Genomic DNA, 22,374 nt, shown 5'->3' on the forward strand with positions numbered 1-22,374 from the left:
CCTTTTTTCTCCAAAGCACTGTGATTACCCTCAAAAGGATGAACACTTTGCTTTTGAAGCATTTATTGGAAATGATCGAACTTCTCAGTTTTTTTTCTATCTCATCATTTAGAGCATGTCCAGAGTGTACTACACAGTGTAGACAATTGTACATATGTGAGAAAGGGGAAATGACGCTAACAAACAATCAAGCTTAGGTGATGAGAGTCCGAGCAGCACTCAAGTTTGGTTTAGCAGTTAGCCTCTGCTAAACACTATACCAACCGGAGCATCAGCAATGTGATGTCTGGGGCAGGTGTAACTTTTTCTTATATAATTTATTATTATTTTTTTTTTTTTTAGTCCAAAGGGGCTTTGTCCCTGAAGGACTATTGTTTTCGTTTTGCAATTTTTGCATTAATTCACCATAAATGGGAATCACTTTTCAAACTGTTGCCACAAAGTATTATCACCCTGTGTTATATTTAAAGAAATTCAGTAATGAAAAATATGGATAAATGTGTGTATATTTCTTGCATTGTGATAAAACAATGGTACATAGAGCCATCGAATTTTGAATGACGTAATCCTCCTGTGAATATGGGCATGTGGAATACCAAATTTGAAATTTGGGAATTTGTTTTATTATCAATTTCCTATTTTGTAAAACTTTAACGAATTTTTGATTAACAAACTGAAGGATTTCAAAGCAAGCAATGGCAACGTTATACAGAAAAAAAAAAAAAATTATCTCCAGTGCGCGAGTCTGTGTATCAGAAATTCTAAAGATATGCTCACTTTAAAACTATTTTGCTGCTGCTATATGTTGCTGTTGAACTGAATTTTATGGTTTAAGTGCGAAGAACGTGATATTTAATAAATAAATGAATGTAACGCAAAAAAATTAAAAAAACGAAAATTGGAGACCCAATGTCCAAAGGGACTTTGACAATTTAAAATCTGAAAGATTTCAGATTTTTTCCTCTTTTTTTGAAATATTTCTTTGTTTTGTAATTTTTTTTTTTTTTTTTTGGGGGGGGGAGTACTTTATCACCTTGTTAGATATCAAAATATGCACATTAGATGCTTGAAAATATTGGAGAAGAGGAAACATACTCTATAACTGGAAGAAATTTTATTTCTACTGCAATAATCACTAGAATGAAAATTTAGTAAATGGTGAAAATTCCCAAACATTTTGCAACGCTGAATCAAATGATAAACTTAATAAAGAAGTCTTCACAGTTTAAGAAAGAATTTCGAAAGCTAAGGTACATGCTTATGAAAACTGATTGCTTATTATCAGGGAATTTTCTCTCTCTCTTTTCTTGGAGCTTTAAGGTCAAATTCTAATGTTTAATTATCTGAGATTAGTTTTATATGTTACACAGCAAAATACATAGCTTAATCAGTTAACTGAATTTCAGTTCTTAAAATAAGTTTTATTTTTCTAAAATCTTTTAATTTTAGTCTTAAATGTAAATAAAAATTTATGCTTCTGTAAGTAAATAAAGTAATTAAGCTGTCTAGGAAAGGGAAGTAATTATTTAAAATATGAAAACCATAGATCTCTGGTGGTTTTCTGTAAATTAGGTGTAACAACAAACTTTCGTGCATTTTATGGTAAATTTCTTTTGGGCTGTCAGAACTAAATAAATGAAACTTTTCATATCTACAAAGATTAATTACAATTATTATAAGTAAGTTTGTGATTAGTGATTCATGATGCAAAAATAAAGGATTTTATACAAAGTGAAGGATGTGTAAGATATTGCAAAATGCATATACTCTGTAAAGGAGAAAAGATATTGCAAAATGCATATACTCTGTAAAGGAGAAATAGCGAAGACCATGCCAAGATGCAAAACCAAAAATAATGGATATATTGGCATGCCAGAGATGGTTTCTGAAATTTTAATAATTTCTTTTTGCTGGTGCTTCAGACTTTAAAGACCATCATATGTTGATAAATTGCATCTTTGAGCTAGTTGAAAAAACATGTGCTTTTCTTTTAAAGACATGCCATGTATTTTTGGATCACATTTTGATTTTTTGAGGTGTTTAATTTGTATCCCTATGCCTTTGGCTCAATATTTGATGAAACAAAATAATTGGGTACAGCAACAAGGAAACATTCTGTAGTTTTAGAAAAACCTTTCAAAAACCCATTGGGGAGAAAAACATGGCCTACATTATTTATTTATATTTTTTTATTTATTTATGTATTTATTATAAGGAAAAAAGTATATTTCTTCATGCACCACAAATTATTATTACACGAAGCAAGAAGAGAAACTTATATCATTATATGTTTATATGACTATTATTAAGCTTGATAAATGTATGCAATACTTTAAAATTTTCACTTATTTCATAACTACCTACCTATATAAAGCATTTTTATGAGTTTGTGAAATACATTAGGATTGCATGATGCTTGTTTAACTGATTTAGCAACAATTTGAACATTGTTTTATTATGATCATTTTTTTTTAAATGCCAAAGACATAACTTTCTGTTGATGCAAAATTGTTATTGACCACTATTCTAGATATTATTTAACATAGGCTAAATAGAGAGAATATTATCATGCATACATGCTTCAGAGATAAGGAAATGATTTAACAATGACTGAAAAAACTAATGCGTATCTGATATGATATTAATTTAAAACTGAATTTTAGTTAAGTTATATTTTTGATGAGCTCTTTACTTTTGGGAAAGATTGGGTATCTAATTAACTGCAGAGAATGAAAGCTATCACCCTAACAGGAGGGATCTCTATGTGCAGTACTTTTTACCAAAATTAATTCCATCATGTTATGCATATGGATGGTCCTGAGTCTTTTTGTTAACCCCTTGACATACCAATAAAATACATATCAACGTGTCCGAAGAAGTTGGCTCAACTGTAGACACTCATGTGCAAGCTTAGAAACAGAACATTTGATTTTCAAATTTACATTGCTATGTAACATTAAATAAGGTTGATATATAAGTTAATGTACAACTTATATATCAACCTTATTTAGTGTTATATAGTAATTAAGTAATACTATAAAATAATAATTTAGTAGTTCTGTGAAGTATGATATATCTCAAAATTTGGAATATGTAGTCGAACTAGACATGTTTTACACTGCCAAGTTGTTTCACTTGCTACACCATGTTTTATGCATACATGGCATCTCTTTGTAGGATGTTGCTTTTATTTGTCACAGGTATATGTTTAGGAAAATATGCATGGGCCAGTGCTTTGCTTGTAACCAAGTTGGGTATTCACTTTGCGACAGTCTTCCGCGTGTCAGATAGTTCAGAAAGGACATATAACAGAGCATATCTTCTGCAATATTTAATTGGAAATTCACAATTGATTGCTTTTGTGAAGTAGACAACTTGGAATATAAGGCATAAGCATTATGAACAGCTATATCAAACATATAAAAGAAAATTTTTTTGTATCCTTTTACACACTTTCGCATGAGAGGAAAAAATACAAGACATTGGTTTTGCCTATTGACATCTTCCATTCCATGATTGTACTCCACAATACAGGTTGGTTTCCACACAGTTTCTTTTTCACCTGTCTTCTTATTTTCCCCATATCAACTGTTTCTGTTTTTGAGAGTTTTGTGCATATTTTATATGCACACCCTTCTTGTCATGTCAGCATAAGGACAGAATAGCTCTACAAGTGTTCTTATTTCTCTTTTTTTTTTTTTTATTTTTTTTTATTTTTTTTTTTAACTTATATGATGGCAGCTTCTTTGGCATATTTTTCCAATTTTTTCCCCTCACCATTCCAACAACATTTGTATTTTTTTCATTCAAAATTTTGAATAAATTAGGCGACAAATACCAATTGTCTGAAAACAAGGTACGAGGGCCATCCAGGAAGTAGATTACGTTTCCGTCTGTGTCCGCTAGGGGCGGGGCTAGCGCGGCCATCTTGGGGTCAGAGCGTTGCGCAGCTCAGTCTGCATCTAGCCGTGCTGTGCTCCGTTCAGATACTGTGACGGTTTGAAATGTCTGCGTTAATTGAAAATCCCGCGAGCTGCGAGGTGCGCTCAGTAATAAGGTTTCTGACTGCAAAAAACTGTAAACCGATAGAAATCTATCGGCAGCTTCGTGAAGTGTATGGGGACAACATTATCACTGAAGGTGGAGTGCGTCAGTGGGTCATAAGATTTCAAAATGGCCAAACCAATGTTCACGACGAAGATCGAAGTGGGAGACCAGCATAGTGACCGCCGAACTTCTCGAAAAAGTCGATGCTAAAGTCCGTGAAAATCGAAATTTCACAATAACGGAACTTTCTTTGAGTTTTCCACAAATTTCGCGAAGTTTGTTGCACGAAATCATCAGCGAAAAGCTTGGTTACCACAAGTTTTGTGCAAGATGGATTCCAAAAATCTTGACAGAGGACCACAAAAATCAGCGAATGGCTGCAGCGTTGAACTTTTTGGACGCTTACCATAAGGATGGTGACTCTTTACTCGATCGCATCGTTACTGGTGACGAAACATGGGTGAAACATGTGAACTGTGAAACGAAATTGCAATCAATGCAGTGGGGGCACACAAGTTCTCCCCAAAAACCCAAGAAATGCATGCAAACAATGTCGGCAAGGAAGATGATGGCGACTGTTTTTTGGGACAGAAAAGGTGTAATTTTGGTGGACTTCCTGGAAAGAGGCACTACAATAAACTCTCAAAGGTATTGCCAAACTCTCCAAAAACTCAGAAGAGCAATTCAAAACAAGCGCAGAGGAATGTTGAGCTCTAAGATCTTGTTGATTCACGACAACGCCCGGCCCCACACGGCAAATGTCACTCGTAAAGTTCTTGAATCTTTTAAGTGGGAGTTGTTTCCTCATCCGCCGTACAGTCCCGACCTGGCACCGAGCGACTTCCACCTATTCCCAGCAATGAAGAAGTGGCTGGCTATGCAGCGTTTTGATGACGACGCACAGCTGCAAGAAGAGGTAACGAAGTGGTTGAAGGCGCAGGCGGCCGAATTTTTCGACGATGAATTTCCAAGCTCGTACATCGCTACGATAAATGCCTTAATTTGTATGGTGACTATGTAGAAAAGTAGTATTTGAGTGTGGCTTTCATCTGTATATAATAAAATTTGTTTCCTATACTTTGTTTATTTTTTTATTCCAAAACGTAATCTACTTTCTGGATAGCCCTCGTATATCCTTTCCCTAAAATAGGTTCGGCTAATTGCACAGCTGCACTTTCCAAAATAGGTTCATTATTTCCTTGAATTTTGTCTTGTTTTGTGTAAATTTTAAATTGGTAACAATACCCAGAATTTGATTCACATTATTTATAAAATTTAATTCCAAATCTTGCTCATTCGGATGTTATGAATTGCATGTAATTTATCTACCCCCTGAATTTCATTAGGGATTTGTCTGTGATGGTATTTTGTTCTGGCTTGTTTAACTGTGGAAATCTGATTATTCAAGTAATCCACCACTGATTGAACCTTTCATATTCTGTCTCCTTTAGAAACCATTTCATCATCCAGAAAGTGAAGATAGTTTATTGTAATCAAAATGTTTACGAGGCGTAGTTTGCGAAAATATGGGTGTTTCTGATATTTTTCGTTTTGACCAATATATGTCTATTTTAGATTCTTTTACCTGTGACATTATAATGCATAACATAAAATATGTTCTAACTTCATAATTTGTTAGTGGATACTGCTTCTCATTCATTTTCATGTTTTGTTCCATTTCCATTTGTGCTGCATATCTATTTGTTTCGCTAACTATCAATCTTTGTAGAACTAAACAGTTGATGTCAGAAGTTCCAATAAAGTGTTTTATATTCACAATATTTTCTTTTCCCTTCCAATTCCATTCATCCTTTTCTACATCAGAATCTTCACTGTTTGAGATAGGTCTTGCACATTTACAAACATTTTGTTGAACAGAGCTAGCTTCACTTGTTTTTTGAAGCATCACTTGAATACTCAACAGTATAAACATTTTGATGACCATTTTAATTCTCATTATCATCACTAGAATGGAGTAATAGACTTTCATTGTCACTTTCATATAATACATTCAACTTAGACATGTTGGAAAAACTATTTCTAATTTTTACTAAATTCAAATATGTACTATTGTGATTGGTGTACGAGATCACTGCTATACTGACTACCACTTTTGTTGTGCTTTTTTTTCTTTACAGTTTTGGTGATGCAATTTTGTTTGTTTCTGTTGAGAGAGAGAAAGCATCTGAAATAATCTAAACAAAACAGCATCGACGCATAATTGAAACAGTTAAAGAATCTAATAATATATTGCATTGTATTCACCAAAGACAGTTCTCGACATCTTATAGACGGCAAAGTCTAAAATGGCACATGATATGAATGACGTCTCCCAGATGTCAAGGGTTAAGAAGTTACTTTATGTGAAAATATGTAAATTTGTATAAAGCAAGCATTTTTAAGAAATTGTCTGCCATTGAACCATCTAAATTCGTGGAGATCCTGCCAGAGGTGCACCAATCACTCCTGTGGAAATATGAAAAGATTGACAATTCTTTATTATATAAGTAAACAGTATTCCACCCATAAAGAGGCTTATTGGTTTATACTATTTTTTTAAACCCTCTTTTTTTATTGGAAGCTCTGTTTAGAATGCTGTAAGTACATACTTCCCATAGGTATTTTTTAATCTACTATGACAGACTATTTTGTAGGTCATGTTCAGCTGACCATTTATAAACCATTCTCTTTTCCAATTTACATGAACAAACACGTTTTTTGTAGTAGGATGCCATAACCTTAAAAGTAATCCACTGCTTTCTGTTGTGTAGAAAGCAGGTCACAAATTTTAATTGTGTCTTCAAAATGAGGGAAAAAAATTACAGAAATAACAACTAATTTATGTCCTTGTTCACAAAAAAGTAAAGTGTCTTTTTGTGAATTAGTCGAGTTTACATCAAACAAAAGCATAGATGTTACGAGTGTATTGTTATAATATGCTTATCCAAAACTAAAACAAAATCTCGTTGCTTGGCAACAGTTTCATGGTCGATGGGATAATACGCAAGTACCAGAATTTTAAACTAAGTTACAGTATTTATCAAGTAAAATGTATTTCCCACCCATTCCAATGAGTCACTAAATTGCAATACAATATTCAAATAATGTTAATCAAATCGTTCATTTCTTTTTCTCAATAAGTATCTAAAATTCCAGTTCTCGAAATGTTGCATTGCATTGATCACATTTCACATGAAAAATAATGTCTTGTTGTAGCATATCAGTAAGCATTATTTTATGCATATGGAAGTTCAACATGTTACTACATTTAACTGTGATAAAGAGTAGATGCATTTTTATTATTGTTTACAATATAAAATTGTAAGTAAATAATTAAATATTTCAGTTAAGATTAAAATTGTTATTTTTGAAGTATTAAAATATTTGCACTAAAAAGCAGTTTTGACTTATAATACATTACACAGAATCAAGTAAATCTGAAAATTGCCATTTCTGTCACATACAACAGTCACGTGAAGTCTCAATATGACAATTAAAGTAAAATTCAATTAAATGTAAAGCATATTGATTATCAAGAGACTATTAAGTACATTTGAAGCGTGTAGATGATTACAGATAATTTTCAAACATAATTTTTCCTGATACAACAATTATGTTTCCTTTATATGGCAATCATTCCATTTTTCCAATATAATGATCAAGAAATCCCAATAATGATGGCCAAGATAAAAGCTAGTTAAACATAAACTGCCCTGGTTAGCTGTAGGTTATTTGCTAAATTTGAAATGTATGTTTGATTCTTTTGTATAATTTTACAACTGGCTTTTAAAATTCATTTAAATGTCTATTTTTTTAGGCATACATTACATAAAGAACTGCAAGAGCATACAGATAATCCTGTGACATATGTGAAACTTCTCTTGTTATTTCGTAGATTGAAAATATTATTGAAAGACGAGTTTGATAAAACTTCTGTATTATCTAGAGCTGCTAGAATAAAACCTCCGCCTAACATTAAGGCATGGTTATCATCACTTAACATAAGCTATTTTAATGGAATGAAATTTAAAGTAATTTCTAAACAACTTATTGGTAAAAAGGTACCAAAAGATGCTATTGAAAAGCTGCGCAAGGTATGTAAATTTCATTTTTATATATTTTTTCATAACATAATATTTTTGGATTCCTTTAGAATAATATATCACTTTTTTCTGTGAATAAAATCTGATTTCATATTAATTCAGTATTTTAATATTTTTCTCTGGAAATGATTCATAATATTGATGTTCATTTCTACACTTGAAAATCATCTTTTTAAACAGTGTGCTATAAAAAAAAAAAAACTAATTCCAAAAGATAAAAAAATCTAGCCAGATTTAACTAATAACTTAAAATTATTATATTAAATGAATATGTCTACTGGATGTCAATAAAATTAATTTTCCCAGTTTTTAAAAGCATTGGCACTTTTTTTAGATTTAGATTTAAAAGATTTGAATGACAAAAAAGTGATGATTCAAATTTTTGAATCTTTTTCAAGGTCTGTGATATTTGAAGATATAAATACCATATCCCAAACAAGTTATAATAATTAAGTGAATTCTCTTTTGGAGAACAAGATGACTGCCCGAGACCAGCCTTTCTTAGAACATAAACAAACATGAATATTTTGTTAGTTCTTTATCTTATTCTTTAATATGATAACCAAAATGTCTAAATTTTGTAACAGACTAAGATATTACTTGTATAAACTAATCGATGAGTTATATTTTCAATTTTTACTATAACAGCAAAAGTATTTTTACACTGCTCGACATTGAAAATGCAACACGAAGAAGGAGTGGTCAGAAATTTATGCAAATTTTAGAGTAGACGCCCGTCACTGAGTTATGCGAATGATGTGAAATGCTCAGCTCTCTGACGCATGTGAAGTAAGATATAAGGGAAGGAACGTGCAGAATGGGCAATATTTGTGTCGTTATTTCTGCAAGCCGAATTATCGAAGAAAGTTGGTTTTTGTCGGAGGATACCTGTAATAGGAGAGAATGCCAGGCTGCCATCAATGAAGGCACTTCCAGCAGATAGACGATTTTACGAGGGTGTATGGTGATCGGGCTGAGAAGGGCGGCTTGGTCCTTACGTCAAATCGCAGCTTATACCCAATGGATGCGAGCATGGTGCATCGGCTATGGCGAATATGGTTAGAACAAGAAAATGTGGGAAGAAGGAGGGGTGCAGGTGCAGCCAGAAAGACGCGAGGATCGACACATCCGACGACAAGCTGTGGCGGTCCCGCAAGTCACTTGTACCACGATTCTGCAGCATGTGCAAGATACTCGATACCCTTGATGTTTTCGTGTCGACCACAACCATTTCCTGTCAATTGGTTGAACGTGTCCTGCACTCACGGCGTCCATTAAGCTGCCATTGAACCCACAGCATAGACGCCAATGTTTAGAATAATTCCGGACTGGAGCTATGTAGATGACAGAATGGCGAAACATCATGTTCTCAGATGAGTCACGCTTCTGTTTAATCCAGTGACAGTCGTCGCATACGTGTGTGGCGTCGACGGAGAGACATATCTAATCCGGCAGTAACTGTGGAATGCCCCACCACACGACAACATGGCATAATGGTTTGGGGCGCTATTGCCTACGATTCCAGGCCACCTCTAGTTTGTATTCAGGGCACTATGAGGACGCAACGATACTTGGATAATGTATTACGGCCGGTGGCAACCCCCTACTTTTAGGGGTTGCTTAATGCAATTTTTCAGCAGGATAATGCCTGACCACACAGTGCTCGCATCTGCCAACATGCTCTGCAAGGTATACAGAGGCTCCGCCCCTGCCTCGTTCAGAAGACGAACTGTGGCAAATGGTTGAAAGGGAGCCATCACTCAGGACACCATTTGCACTCTTATTGACTCTATGCCTAGACTTGTTTCCTCGTGCATCGCAGCCATTGGTGGTCCTACATCCTACTGAGCTGACTTCCTTCTCGCTCTGTATTCTGACTATTATTTTGAAATAAAGATCACTTATTGCTGCTTGCTGTCTCTGTCTTTTTTCCAAATTTCCTCACTTTCTGACCACTCCTTCTTGGTTATTATCCAACATTTTCAATGTCGATGTTTTTCAACATTTCGATGATTTTAGTGTTTGCATTTTCAATGTCGAGCAGTGTATATAGTAACAGTAGTTAATCATTTCTGGATTATTACTTTTATCTTTTCTCAGCAGGACATAGTTTATCGTTTAGGTTTGATTTAATGATTATGATACAAAATTCTTTAAATGATATATTACATTCATAAATTATTTTTACTAATTTTTACAATTTATAGACTATATGTACAACGTATAATGAATGTGGGGAAAGGCAACGACCATAGTTGATAACACACATTTATTACTATTTACAAATATAGATTACATTAGGATTACAATTAATGAAAATGGTATACGAGCGATCAAGCGACGTCTGCTCCGCTCGCCAGCTAAACCTCGTCTTCTCCCGAAGGCGGGAAACACATGCTGACGCAATGCATACGTCACACAGTAGGGGATTAGGGAATATCATGACATAACATTTCCCACATTCGGCCATCATGACCGGACAGGCGACCTCGCCTGAAGCAACATAGTATATCATCAAATTTAAAAAAAAAATTATTATAATATAGTAACATAGGTATGAGAAAAAATAATCTGTAGATACAAAGCTGAGGATACTTACACAAATGGAGCAAAAAAAAATAGTTTAAACACACCACAGCAGTTAACTAAAAATAAAAAGAACATTAGTATGACAAAATGAATTAAAAAGTTGATATGAGGGAAAAAAATATTAGAAAGTTCTCAGGTGTCATCTGTCCAAACACAGGAGGACCTATAATGCTGACAGTTTAATAAAAATTAAGTGATACGTTCAATATTGTTGGACCAGGGTTTCATGTATTCAGCACAAGTAGATGTTTTGGATGGTCCGTCGAAAAATGCACACTTTTCCACATCATATGTGTCATTTTGTTTGAGCCTGGTGACTTTATAAGGTCCGAGAAATTTCTGTTTGAGTTTTAGACCAGGGCCAAACTGAGTTCGTTTGATAGCCACAAGGTCATGAAGTTGAAATTTTTGTGCCTGTTTTCGTCGCAAATTATAAGTATGGCGATTTTCGTCTTGCACTTTAGAGATTTGCTGTTTTGCGTCCTTACGGAGATCGTCACGTTGCTGAATGAATGCAGATTTGATCTCCTCGTCGATTAGAGCAGCAATGTTTATGTCGTTTTGCGATTTCATTTTAGTCCCAAAGAGAAGTTCAAAGGGAGTAGAACTGATGCTACGTTGAAAAGTTAATTAATAATTTGTTGCATGGCGGGAACATGGCGGTACCATTGCTCAGGGTTGGTTATGGAGAGTTTAGAAAGGACAGCAATAATAATGGAGTTCAAACGCTCAACTTGACCGTTCGATCGTGGGAGGCCAGCTGTTATAAGAACGTGCTTTATTCTCTGTGTGTCACAATAGTTTGCAAATGCAGTGGATTTGAATGCAGGGCCTCGATCAGAGATAATCCGTGAAGGATTTCCGAAGACTGATCTTTGAGATTCCAGCCGACTGATAACTTCATCTGCGTATGTAGACTTTGTCGGATAAAGCCACACGAATTTAGTAAATGAGTCTATAACTGCCAAAATATGTTTGTATTTCTTTGATGTGGTGGCAAGGGGACCTAGGTGGTCAATATGGTACGTGTGCAAGGGTGCGTCGTCTTTCTCAATGGGGTGCAGTAGTCCATCTTATTTGCCACGCTTTCGATTATTGAGGATGCATGGGATGCAGTTACGGATACACCACTCAATTTTTTCTTTCAGATTTGGGATAAAATATTTGTTGTTTAAAAGTTCTTGAGTGCGGATTACGGCGAAGTGGCCTCGTTCGTGAGCTGTTTTTATGACATTTGCCTGCATATCCTCAGGCACCACAAGTAAGTCAATGCCGTTGACGTTTTTGTACAGGAGATTGTTCTTAACGAGAAAGTTATCATACGAAGGCATCGTTTGAAGGAATGCTTTAATAGCCGTAATATGCGCGTCGGTTTCTTGTGCTTTGCGAAATTGGAGGACACTGTCTTGGATAGTCATGCAACATGGACTGCGACTGAGGGCATCCACGTGAGCAATCTTTGAGTCGGTACGGTGCTCAATTTCATAGTCAAAATCTTGGAGATATAAAACCCATCGGGCTATTCTCGAATTGAGTTCCTTTTTATTTAAAGTTTGCACAAAAGCGTTGCAGTCAGTGATAATTTTAAAATGTGAACCAAGGACGTAAATACGGAACTTTTTTAAAGCTTCAACAATTGCAAGGACTTCGAGTTCATAACTGGTGTATTTACGCTCATTGTCCGATGTTTTCTTTGACATGTAGTAGACAGGGTGAAAGCTGTTATCGTTCATAGATTTTTGTAGTAGGACTGCCCCCAAGCCATCAATGGATGCGTCGGTATGAATTTCGATAGGACTCTTTTGATTAAAAATACTTAAAACTGGTTGTTGAGAAAGCAAATATTTTAATCTGTGAAATGCGGCTTTCTGATGAGCATGAAATTGAAAGGGGGTGTCCTTACGAAGGAGATCACTAAGGGGTTTTGCAATGCTAGAATATGAGGGGATGAATTTCCTAAAACATCCCGTGAGACCGAGAAAGCGTTGGACGTCTTTCGTACTCTTAGGTTCGGGGTAGTTAATTACAGGTTTTGTTTTCGAAGGGGAAGGAAAAAGTTTACCACCTTCAACGATATGTCCAAGAAATTCGATTTTTTTGTGAAGAAATTGACATTTACGAAAATTAACTTCTAGACCATATTCACTAGCAACTTTGAGTACTTGGTTCAGACGATGAATGGCCTCATTTTCATTTTTGGCGGGAATAACTACATCGTCCATGTAGGGTAAAACATAACCTTTGACAATTAAATCACGAAAAACATAATTTATAAAGCGCTGGAATACTGAAGGGCAATTTGAAAGACCAAATGGCATTCGAAGAAACTGGAATTGTCCATTGTGAGTTACAAAAGCTGTATATGGTTTACTTTCGTCCGCTACTGGCACATGAAAAAAGCCGTTACGTAGGTCAAGAGTACTAAAAATTTGCGCGTGTTGAAGTTTATCCAAAATGTCATCAATAAGAGGAAGAGGAAAATGATCCTTAATTAAAAGTCGATTAAGTTTCCTATAATCGATGCAAACACGGGGTGTACCGTCTTTTTTACGCACCACGAGAACTTGACCGGCATATGGAGATGAACAAGGTTCAATAATTTTAAGTTTCAACCATTCATTTATTTGTTTGTCAACAATTTCCCGTTCAACAAAAGGAAGGCGTCTAGGAGGGTGAAAAATCGGTTTATCATCGGATAGAGTGATATTAAGTTTAATATCTGTCGTCTTTGTTTTATTTGGGACATAAGAATTCAGAAAACGTTCTGCCGCAGCACGAGTTTCTTTGGAAACATTTGAACCAATATCAAAAGCTGGAACATCGTCATTTATTGCAAAAATGAAAGATTCAGGAGCAGTTTCAAAGCATTGCTCGGGAGGTTTTGAAAAATATATACCGTCTGGTGTAATAGTTAATTTAGCATTTTTAATTACGTCACATCCTACAATAAGAGAAAATTGCATAGAATGATTTGGAACAACTCTAATATTAGCCGGAAAGTCCTGATTATCAATGTTGATAATGGTTTGAAAATAGCCAATAATAGGAATTTTCGAGAATCCGAGACCAGTTAACACTCCAGAATTATTTGAAAGTGGTGGGGAACCAAGTTGAATCCATGTGTTTTCGTTCAGTAATGTGACCTCACTTCCAGTGTCAATTAATCCAGAAACTGTGCTATTGAGTATAACGACAGTTTTACACATATTACCGTGAGAGGTTTGTACTGTATTTACTTCGGCAGGTGGAATGGAAGTCTCATTTGATGTAGTGGGGCGGCAATCCATAGATTTATGTCCAAAACGACAACAAGTTAGACACTTTGGGCCAAGAGAACGATTAGGACAGGACCGTGAGAGGTGTCCGACCTCATCGCAGTTAAAACAAGTTTGTGGTTTAGTTTTAGATGGACCAGTATTATTAAATTTCGTGTCGTGTTGTTGGTCTGAATTTTTTCGTCCAGTACCACGTCTGGGGCCATTAGTCGTATTTTTAAAATTTGATGGATGAGAGATATTTGTATGTCTAGTCGTAACTACAGATTCATAAGTGCGTAGCTTTTCCTTGAATTCAGAATATGATTTTGCACCGTAGAGAATAATTTTATCGGATGGGGTACCTAGTATTCCTTGAATGGTATACTGAATGACAGAAGCCTCGTCGATAACACCGTCACCACGATTCGCAATTTCGCGCATTGCGATAAAATATTGCAAAGAGCTTTCATTCGAGTGCATTTTTCTTCTTTCGAGTTGTTTATGAATTTCAATAGACGTAATTTTATCGGAGAACTCATTAAGTAATAATGTTTTAAACATGTCGTATGAATTGAGATTCCGTTGTGAAAACAAAAAAGTTTTAGCAGTACCCACAACAAGTCTTTTCGCAAAAACTAATTTTTGCTGGTCGGTAAGATTTGGGAATAATTGGAAATTATCCTCTGTATCGTTGAAAAAAGCATGGACTGAATAGGAATCATTGCCTGAAAAGTTTCTGCAAGTGTTTGAAAGATCTCTCAAAATAAACCATAAATCATGACTCATCTCGCGAATCTCGGTGTTCGCTGTCATATAAACACCGGAGCGACTCGAATTCAAATTTATTACTTCCGCGTCAGAAGAAACAACGCGATTTGGGCTTGGCGCCGTGGAGGGAGGGGAAGGGGGAATAGAAGAACCTAGACCTACAGGCGTCGGTCCACTGTCGGTGTTTGAAATTGAATGATCATCATCGGATAAAAAACTAACATCTAGGGAATTGTGAAAATCCGTCAGATTAGTGAGCGCATGAAAAATTTTTTCACATAAAACATCTTTATTAGTGGAAGCTTCCAAATGCAATAAATTCGCCACTGATATAAAATCTGATAAGGAGAAATCTTTTAATAGAAGTTCTTTATGTTTTGCCAAATCGAAACTGTCCGGGAACGCGTCAAAATTTCGCATTCTCTTTCGCGAAGAATGATCAAAATCGGAATATCCGAGCACGGTATTAAATAATTCAATAACTCGTGTTGTGCCATATTTAAGAGAATTCGCTATCAATGGGATATCACCTAATTTTAGGGCCATAGTTCTTTAAACAGTAAAATAGGACAATATGAATATGAAATAGGGTATGTATGAATGAGAATTAAACAGAATAAACACAGCTTAAAATCGTAATACTAATAAAGTATGAACGAATTAGGGAAAAATGGGCCTACCTAACTTTGGCGCAGTCCTTATAATCCAATATATATCTTGGCCAATCCAATGTAACCCAAAATCGAATTTCGATTTAACGTCCAAAATCAGAAGAATGGACAAGTAGCATGTAACATCATTCACATATGTCGTCCAGCTTGAAGAATATTAAATCGTCATAAAGGCACGTCTTCATTCACATACGTCGTCTGGCTTGAAGAAGAATATTAAATCGTCATAAAGGCACGTCTTGCCTTTGTTAGCTTTCTGAACGTCTTTAGTAATTGCTGGTGTCTAGGGTTCGATTATAACGCATGCACAAAAGGCACGGTCGAGCCCCCAAAATGTGGGGAAAGGCAACGACCATAGTTGATAACACACATTTATTACTATTTACAAATATAGATTACATTAGGATTACAATTAATGAAAATGGTATACGAGCGATCGAGCGACGTCTGCTCCGCTCGCCAGCTAAACCTCGTCTTCTCCCGAAGGCGGGAAACACATGCTGACACAATGCATACGTCACACAGTAGGGGATTAGGGAATATCATGACATAACATTTCCCACATGAATGTGTATGTGTGTAACATATTGTGTAAATGTATGTCCATTATGTGTAATGTATGCAAGGTTCGTACGGTCCTTAAAAATATCTTTAACTCCTTAGGGTTTTTTGGAAATGATTTTTGGTGTTTAAAAGTCCTTAATTTCAGTCCAAATCTACTAAAGGTCCTTAACTTTAACTCATCTGACATTTCTGTCTTTTTTTACAACTACCACTTCGGACGAATATTTTTAATTCATTGACAACATTTTGTTGATTTCAAGACCAGTTTATATACACAATTTTTTATCTGGATAATTACAAAGTTTTCAGGTTTTTTAATATGAATATAGTAATAATATAATTAAAATAATACTATTTTAAAGCTGTAATTAAGAATATCATTAAAATAAAATATTGTTATTTTCCTATGTCATATTTGTCAACGGCATTACTTTCCATTTTGGTAACTTAGAAATATTTTGATTCTGAAAAATAAATAAGACAATAAATGCTATGAAACAATTTCTAAAGTACTCAGCAAAAGCAAAAAAGCTAATTTAACTATTTTAAAATTAATTTAACACATATTGTGAGGGAAGTGACTAAAAGTCATTTTAAGCAGATTAGTAGTCAAGTGCGGGAATCGAATCAAGTCGTTTTGTGCATATCGGTAGCTGAGCGTGGGAAGCGACTAAAGTTGTTTTTTGCAGATTGGTAGTCAAGCGCAGGAAATGACAAAAGTTACTTTCTACGAATTATTGATGGGCTTTTGTATTCTTTTTACGATAAGGTTGGGTACACATGAGCACTAGGTGAATGCCTGTACATTTCAACATTAAAACATGGATTGCAGAAATACATGCCTATGAGTGCGTTACGCTGACGCTGTTATTGTTGGCATTGGAGTTGTGGCAAAAGCATACTTTGCCTTGCTTAAATAAAACCCAGGACTAATCTAATATAAAACTAATATTTATTTCATAACTTTAAGTAAAACAACTAAGGCTGCAACAGTAGTCTTTTCATTAAAAGAAATGAAGGAAGAAAAACCAGCGAATACCCTCCCATTCACCAATTCCAGCATGTAAATACACAACATCAGCCAGTCCAGCGATACTTTGTCATAAGCCAGTTAGTGGCAACCACATTAGTTTATCAGCAGTTGACCTCTCTCTGATCTAATTTGCATGTGGAAAAACCAAAAACAGAACATTAAGTCAACAACGGCCCTCTTTTCATTAAGGCAAAAGTCTTCTTTTCCTTGTGCCTTCCCCCCCAAAAAAAATTACATAGAATTTAAAAAAAAAAGTTATATTTCAGTTCTGTAATATGGATACAATATTTATTGTTCTTAAATACTGTAAATAGTTAAACAATTTTTTTTTTTTTTTAAATCCACAGCAGTTACAGCTTTCGTAAATAAACCCACATTATTTAATTTGGTGGGGCTTAATTCAAGGTCAAACACCTCATCATTCACCAGTTTTTTAATAAAGTGCCAGTGTATGCCAGTGTGCTTAATCAAATGGTTTTCTATTGGTGTGCAAAATAGTTTACTGTCTTTCAAATTAAACTTTAAAATTTTATCTTGTAAGACATTTTTCATCCACATCAATTCTTTCGCTGCTTCCAAAAAGGCAATATACTCTGCCTCCATGGTGGATAAACTTACATATTGTTGTTTAAAAGTTTTCCAAATTACTGGTATTTCATCTAAAATATAATATGAATCCACGCATGGACACACTGTCATCCCTATTACTCACATAATCAGCATCTGAATAACAGTATACGTTTAGATGTTTAATCCTCGATAAATTTAACTTATATGATTTAGTACTATTGAGATAACCAAGTAATTTCAACTATGCTTCCCAGTGCCTAATTCCAGGATTCTCCTGAAATTACAATAAAATATTTACTGCACATGTGATATTAGGCCTTGTCCTATTAACTACAAAAACTAAACATTCCAAGAGATTTCTAAAAAGCAAAATGTGTATTTCAGCAATTTCTGCACTTGTAGACAGACAATCTAATATTGTAAGATAACATATTATATATATAACTATATTAATAAAATGATATGCTTCAGCATTTCTGATTAATATATTTGTAAATCTACAAATACCATCATCCATCTTCTCTAAAATGGCTAAAAAAAGATACACTTCAAAGTGACTTCAAATTATATGCCGCTAATGGCACAGAAATTCCCACTTATGGGGTAAAATTTTTAACGCTTGATCTTGGCCTTCACCGAGCTTTTCGATGGCCATTCATTATTGCCAAAATTAATAAAGGCATAATCGGAGCAGACTTTTTGGACCATTGCAAGTTATTAATTGATTTACACAACAAAAGATTAATAGATGGTTTAACTAACCTTAATACTCAATGTGACATTACATCCATCTCCAAAATGAATGATATAAGTTTAGTACATGATAAGTTAAAATATCATGATCTGTTATCCAAGTATCCGAATATTACAAAACCTAATCTTTTGATAACAAATGTTAAGCATCACATTTTAACTGAAGGTCAACCGGTGTATTCTAAGCTAAGGCAGCTCGACAGTAAAAAGTTACAGATTGCCAAACAAGAATTTCAGTATATGTTGGAAAACAATATAATAAGACCGTCTACATCTCCATGGGCTAGTCCTCTCCACTTAGTCTCTAAAAGAGATGGAAATTTTCGTCCCTGTGGAGACTATCGACGACTTAATGCTATAACTATTCCTGACAGATATCCTATCCCTAGGATTACTGATTTTAATTACATTTTAAAAGACAAAAAAGTATTTTCGAAAATTGATCTTTTCAAAGCCTATTTCCAAATTCCTATAGCCAAAGAGGACAAGCAGAAAACCGCTATAATTACACCTCTATGAATTTAATGTAATGAGCTTCAGTTTGCGAAATGCACCAGCTACTTTTCAAAGATTCATACATGAAGTATTTCAAGGTTTGGACTTTACTTTTCCATATCTGGATGACATATTAGTTGCTTCTGCCTCAGAAGAAAAACACAGACATCACTTGAAACTTGTTTTCGATAGATTAGATAAATACGGTTTGAGAATCAACATTTCCAAGTCGATCATGGGTGTTGATAACTTAGAATTTTTAGGATATCTTATAACACCGGAAGGATCTCGTCCCCTACCTGAAAAAGTCGAAGCAATATTGAATTATAAATTACCAGAGACTATACATGATTTGCGAACTTTCTTAGGGATGCTTAATTTTTATCGACCGTTTTTGAAAGATGCTGCTACAACACAAGCAATACTTCATGACTACCTAAAAGGTGCTAAGAGAAAAGATAGAAGACAAATTAAATGGTCAGATGAAGCTATATTTAACTTTGAAAAATGTAAACAAGATTTGGCAAACGTAGCTCTTTTAAGTTATCCCAATTCAGATTTGCCCTTGTCACTATGCACGGATGCATCTGATTGGGCTATTGGTGCAGTTCTCCAACAGTTTGAAAATGGAGCATGGAAACCTTTAGCGTTTTATTCAAAAAAATTAAATAGCACTCAGAAAAATTACAGTACTTATGACCGCTGAGTTACTGGGAATATATCTTGCAATTAAACATTTTAAACATATGTTAGAAGGTCACGATTTCAAAATTTTTACGGATCATAAACCACTAGTTTATGCTTTCAGACAAAAGAGCAAAAAGGCATCACCAAGACAAATGCGCCAGTTGCAATACATATCTCAATTTTCTACTAACATATGCCATATTAGTGGAAGTGAAAACATTGTTGCAGATCAGCTATCAAGAATAGCCGATGTCTCTATTTCTCTCATTGATTATGATAAAATTGCTGACAAACAGGGTTAATTATAAAAAATTACAAGATTTACAAGCTCAAAATAAAACGTTAAATTTCAAAAGCTATTTACTTCTATCTGTTAAAAATCTGTGCTGTGATACGTCTTCTTCTAACATTAGACCTTTTATACCCAAGCAGTTTCGAATGGACATATTTCAACAAATCCATGTCCTCGCTCATCCAGGAATCAAGTCGACCGTTAAAGAAATGACATCCAAATTTATTTGGCCAAATATTAAAAAGGATATACAAACATGGAGTCGTGCTTGTATTGGTTGTCAACAAAATAAGGTTTCACGTCATACAAAGTCTGAATTAGGAACTTATCAGCAGCCTGATGAACGTTTTACTATAGTTCACATAGACTTAATAGGTCCTTATTCACCATCTGATAATTATGTGTATTGCTTGACTTGCATTGATCGCTATACTGGTTGAATGGAAGCCATTCCTTTGCGTGACATAACAGCAGAAACTGTTGCCAGAGCGTTTTATGAAAACTGGATCACTCATTTTGGAGTTCCTTATCAAGTTATTACGGATCGTGGAGCACAGTTTACTTCTGAACTATTTCGAACCTTGGCAATTATATGTAGAGTCAAAATTCAACACACAACTTCTTATCATCCACAGTGTGATGGCAAAATTGAGAGATTTCGTCGAACTTTGAAAACTGCTATAAAATGTCATAATTCCATTCCAACAATTCTTCTAGGTCTTAGGGCAGCCTTAAAAGAAGACTCTGGATATTCCATTGCACAAATGGTTTACGGGAAAACAATAAAACTTCCTGGAGAATTTTTTTAATAAACCGACAGTTTCTACAACACCTCAAACATTTTTGCATAAATTGCAAAAACAAATGGAATTGTTCAAGCCCTCAGCAGTACAGCGAAAAATGATTCCTAAAGTTTTTGTCCATAAAGATTTGAATGTGTGTACTCACGTTTTCCTAAGAACTGATAGAGTGAAGAAATCATTAGAACCTAGTTATGAAGGACCTTTCAAAGTACTTAAAAGAATGGACAAATACTTCTTGTTACAAATCAAAGGTAAGGAAGTAAACATTTCGATTGATAGGCTGAAGCCAGCCTATTGTTTAACATCAGGTGAGCAAAGGCTGGAACCAGAAACTTCTGATCCCCAGCCCAAGGCTCTGACTTTGTTAAAGTCTGAGAACAATGATGAACGACCTCGAGTCTCACAAACTGGACGACTAATAAAATGTCCTTTACGTTTTAGTAACAATGTTGAATATTTTTCCTAACCTCTATTATTGCATATGTTTAAATGTAATTGTATTTATTTATTGTATTTACTACTTTTAATTCTAATGTTAACTTACGCTACATTACTCCACTACCAGAATCTCTTAAATCGTATCACAGTTACTGGAGGGGGAGTAATGTAGTGGAACATAATTTAATGTTTCCATATAATTATTAAGATTTCCTAAGTGGCAACATGATGTAATGTTTTGAATGGTTATTAAGATTCGCCGTGTGGCAACAACGAGTCGAGCTAAAAACGTAGTTACTTCTAGCGCTCGTTGATAAGCATTACATAAGCTTTATTTCTTAAAAGTTTGTTATATTTTTATGTAAAAATAAGTAACATGTTGCAAACAAGAATATAAACTGTAAAAATAAATATGCTGTTTCTTTTAAGAGCAAAATAAGCATTTATTTCACTTATAAAATGCTCTGGCTGATCAGTTTCTATTTCGCTTATTCATCAAATCCACAGACCGTCTATGTGTCAGGAACCACAGGTGCCGGATAGTAATAACAGATACTTCTACCTGGGAATGTTTATGTGTTTGGAACCTCAGGTGCTGAATACTAATGACAATACTTCTGTTTGAAACTTCCAAGTGTCAGACATATTCCCTTCGGGAATGTCAAATTTTCGTTTTCAGAGAGATTATCTGGAGATTCGGGTGAAGAGGGAAAATCTGTGGAAATATTTGTGGTAAATTGCTCTTTACATCTCGTACTAAATTTTTAATCATCTCGCAGAAAAAATGCCTCTTCTGGAGAAAAAAAAGTACAGCTCAAACCCTCTTGCTCAGGCAGCCCGTAGCACGGCAAGCCAGCTGCAGGCCAAACGTCGCTTGAACTCTTTATCTAACTTCACATCGCTGCTGCTTAAAATCGCTCCATATCAGACTCCAAAGGAAAAACCATAACCGGAGCCCGCTGGTACACGCCGCTCGTGAGAGCAAGACCCGCAAGGAATCAAGCCCTCACTCTTTTCTTCTTTTTCTTTCTCTTAGCTTGAAAATCAGAATGAATTCTAGCCTGGTGCAAACCTCTCAGGAAATCTCGGTTTTTTAGCCTCTGTAAGTTCATAGGCCTACAAAAAATCATCAAATTAAATCTTACCAATCCCGGAATTTTACTTTATCTCGACTGAGAAAAAATTCCACCCCTATGATCACCAGAAAATCTGACAATGCAGTTTAAAAAACATCTGTACACAATGTGGGAACTAAAGTGGACTCCTCCGACTAACAAGCGGAAACTAAGCTTTACGAGAATCCA

General features: G+C 34.9%; 1 protein-coding gene across 1 annotated transcript in view; it reads left to right on the forward strand.

Moving 5' to 3' along the window:
* The window catches only part of LOC118196159 (uncharacterized), a 105,909-nt gene that overhangs the window by 50,031 nt on the left and 33,504 nt on the right, over nucleotides 1-22,374 (forward strand). The window contains exon 7 of the mRNA XM_085813095.1: nucleotides 7,865-8,141. Coding sequence (XP_085669221.1) covers nucleotides 7,865-8,141 — 277 coding nt within the window. The remainder of the gene's footprint in view (nucleotides 1-7,864; nucleotides 8,142-22,374) is intronic.

Source organism: Stegodyphus dumicola, chromosome 3, assembly GCF_044657685.1.
Source record: "Stegodyphus dumicola isolate Sdum_Otavi_A_Nest chromosome 3, ASM4465768v1".
Classification (NCBI taxonomy): domain Eukaryota; kingdom Metazoa; phylum Arthropoda; class Arachnida; order Araneae; family Eresidae; genus Stegodyphus; species Stegodyphus dumicola.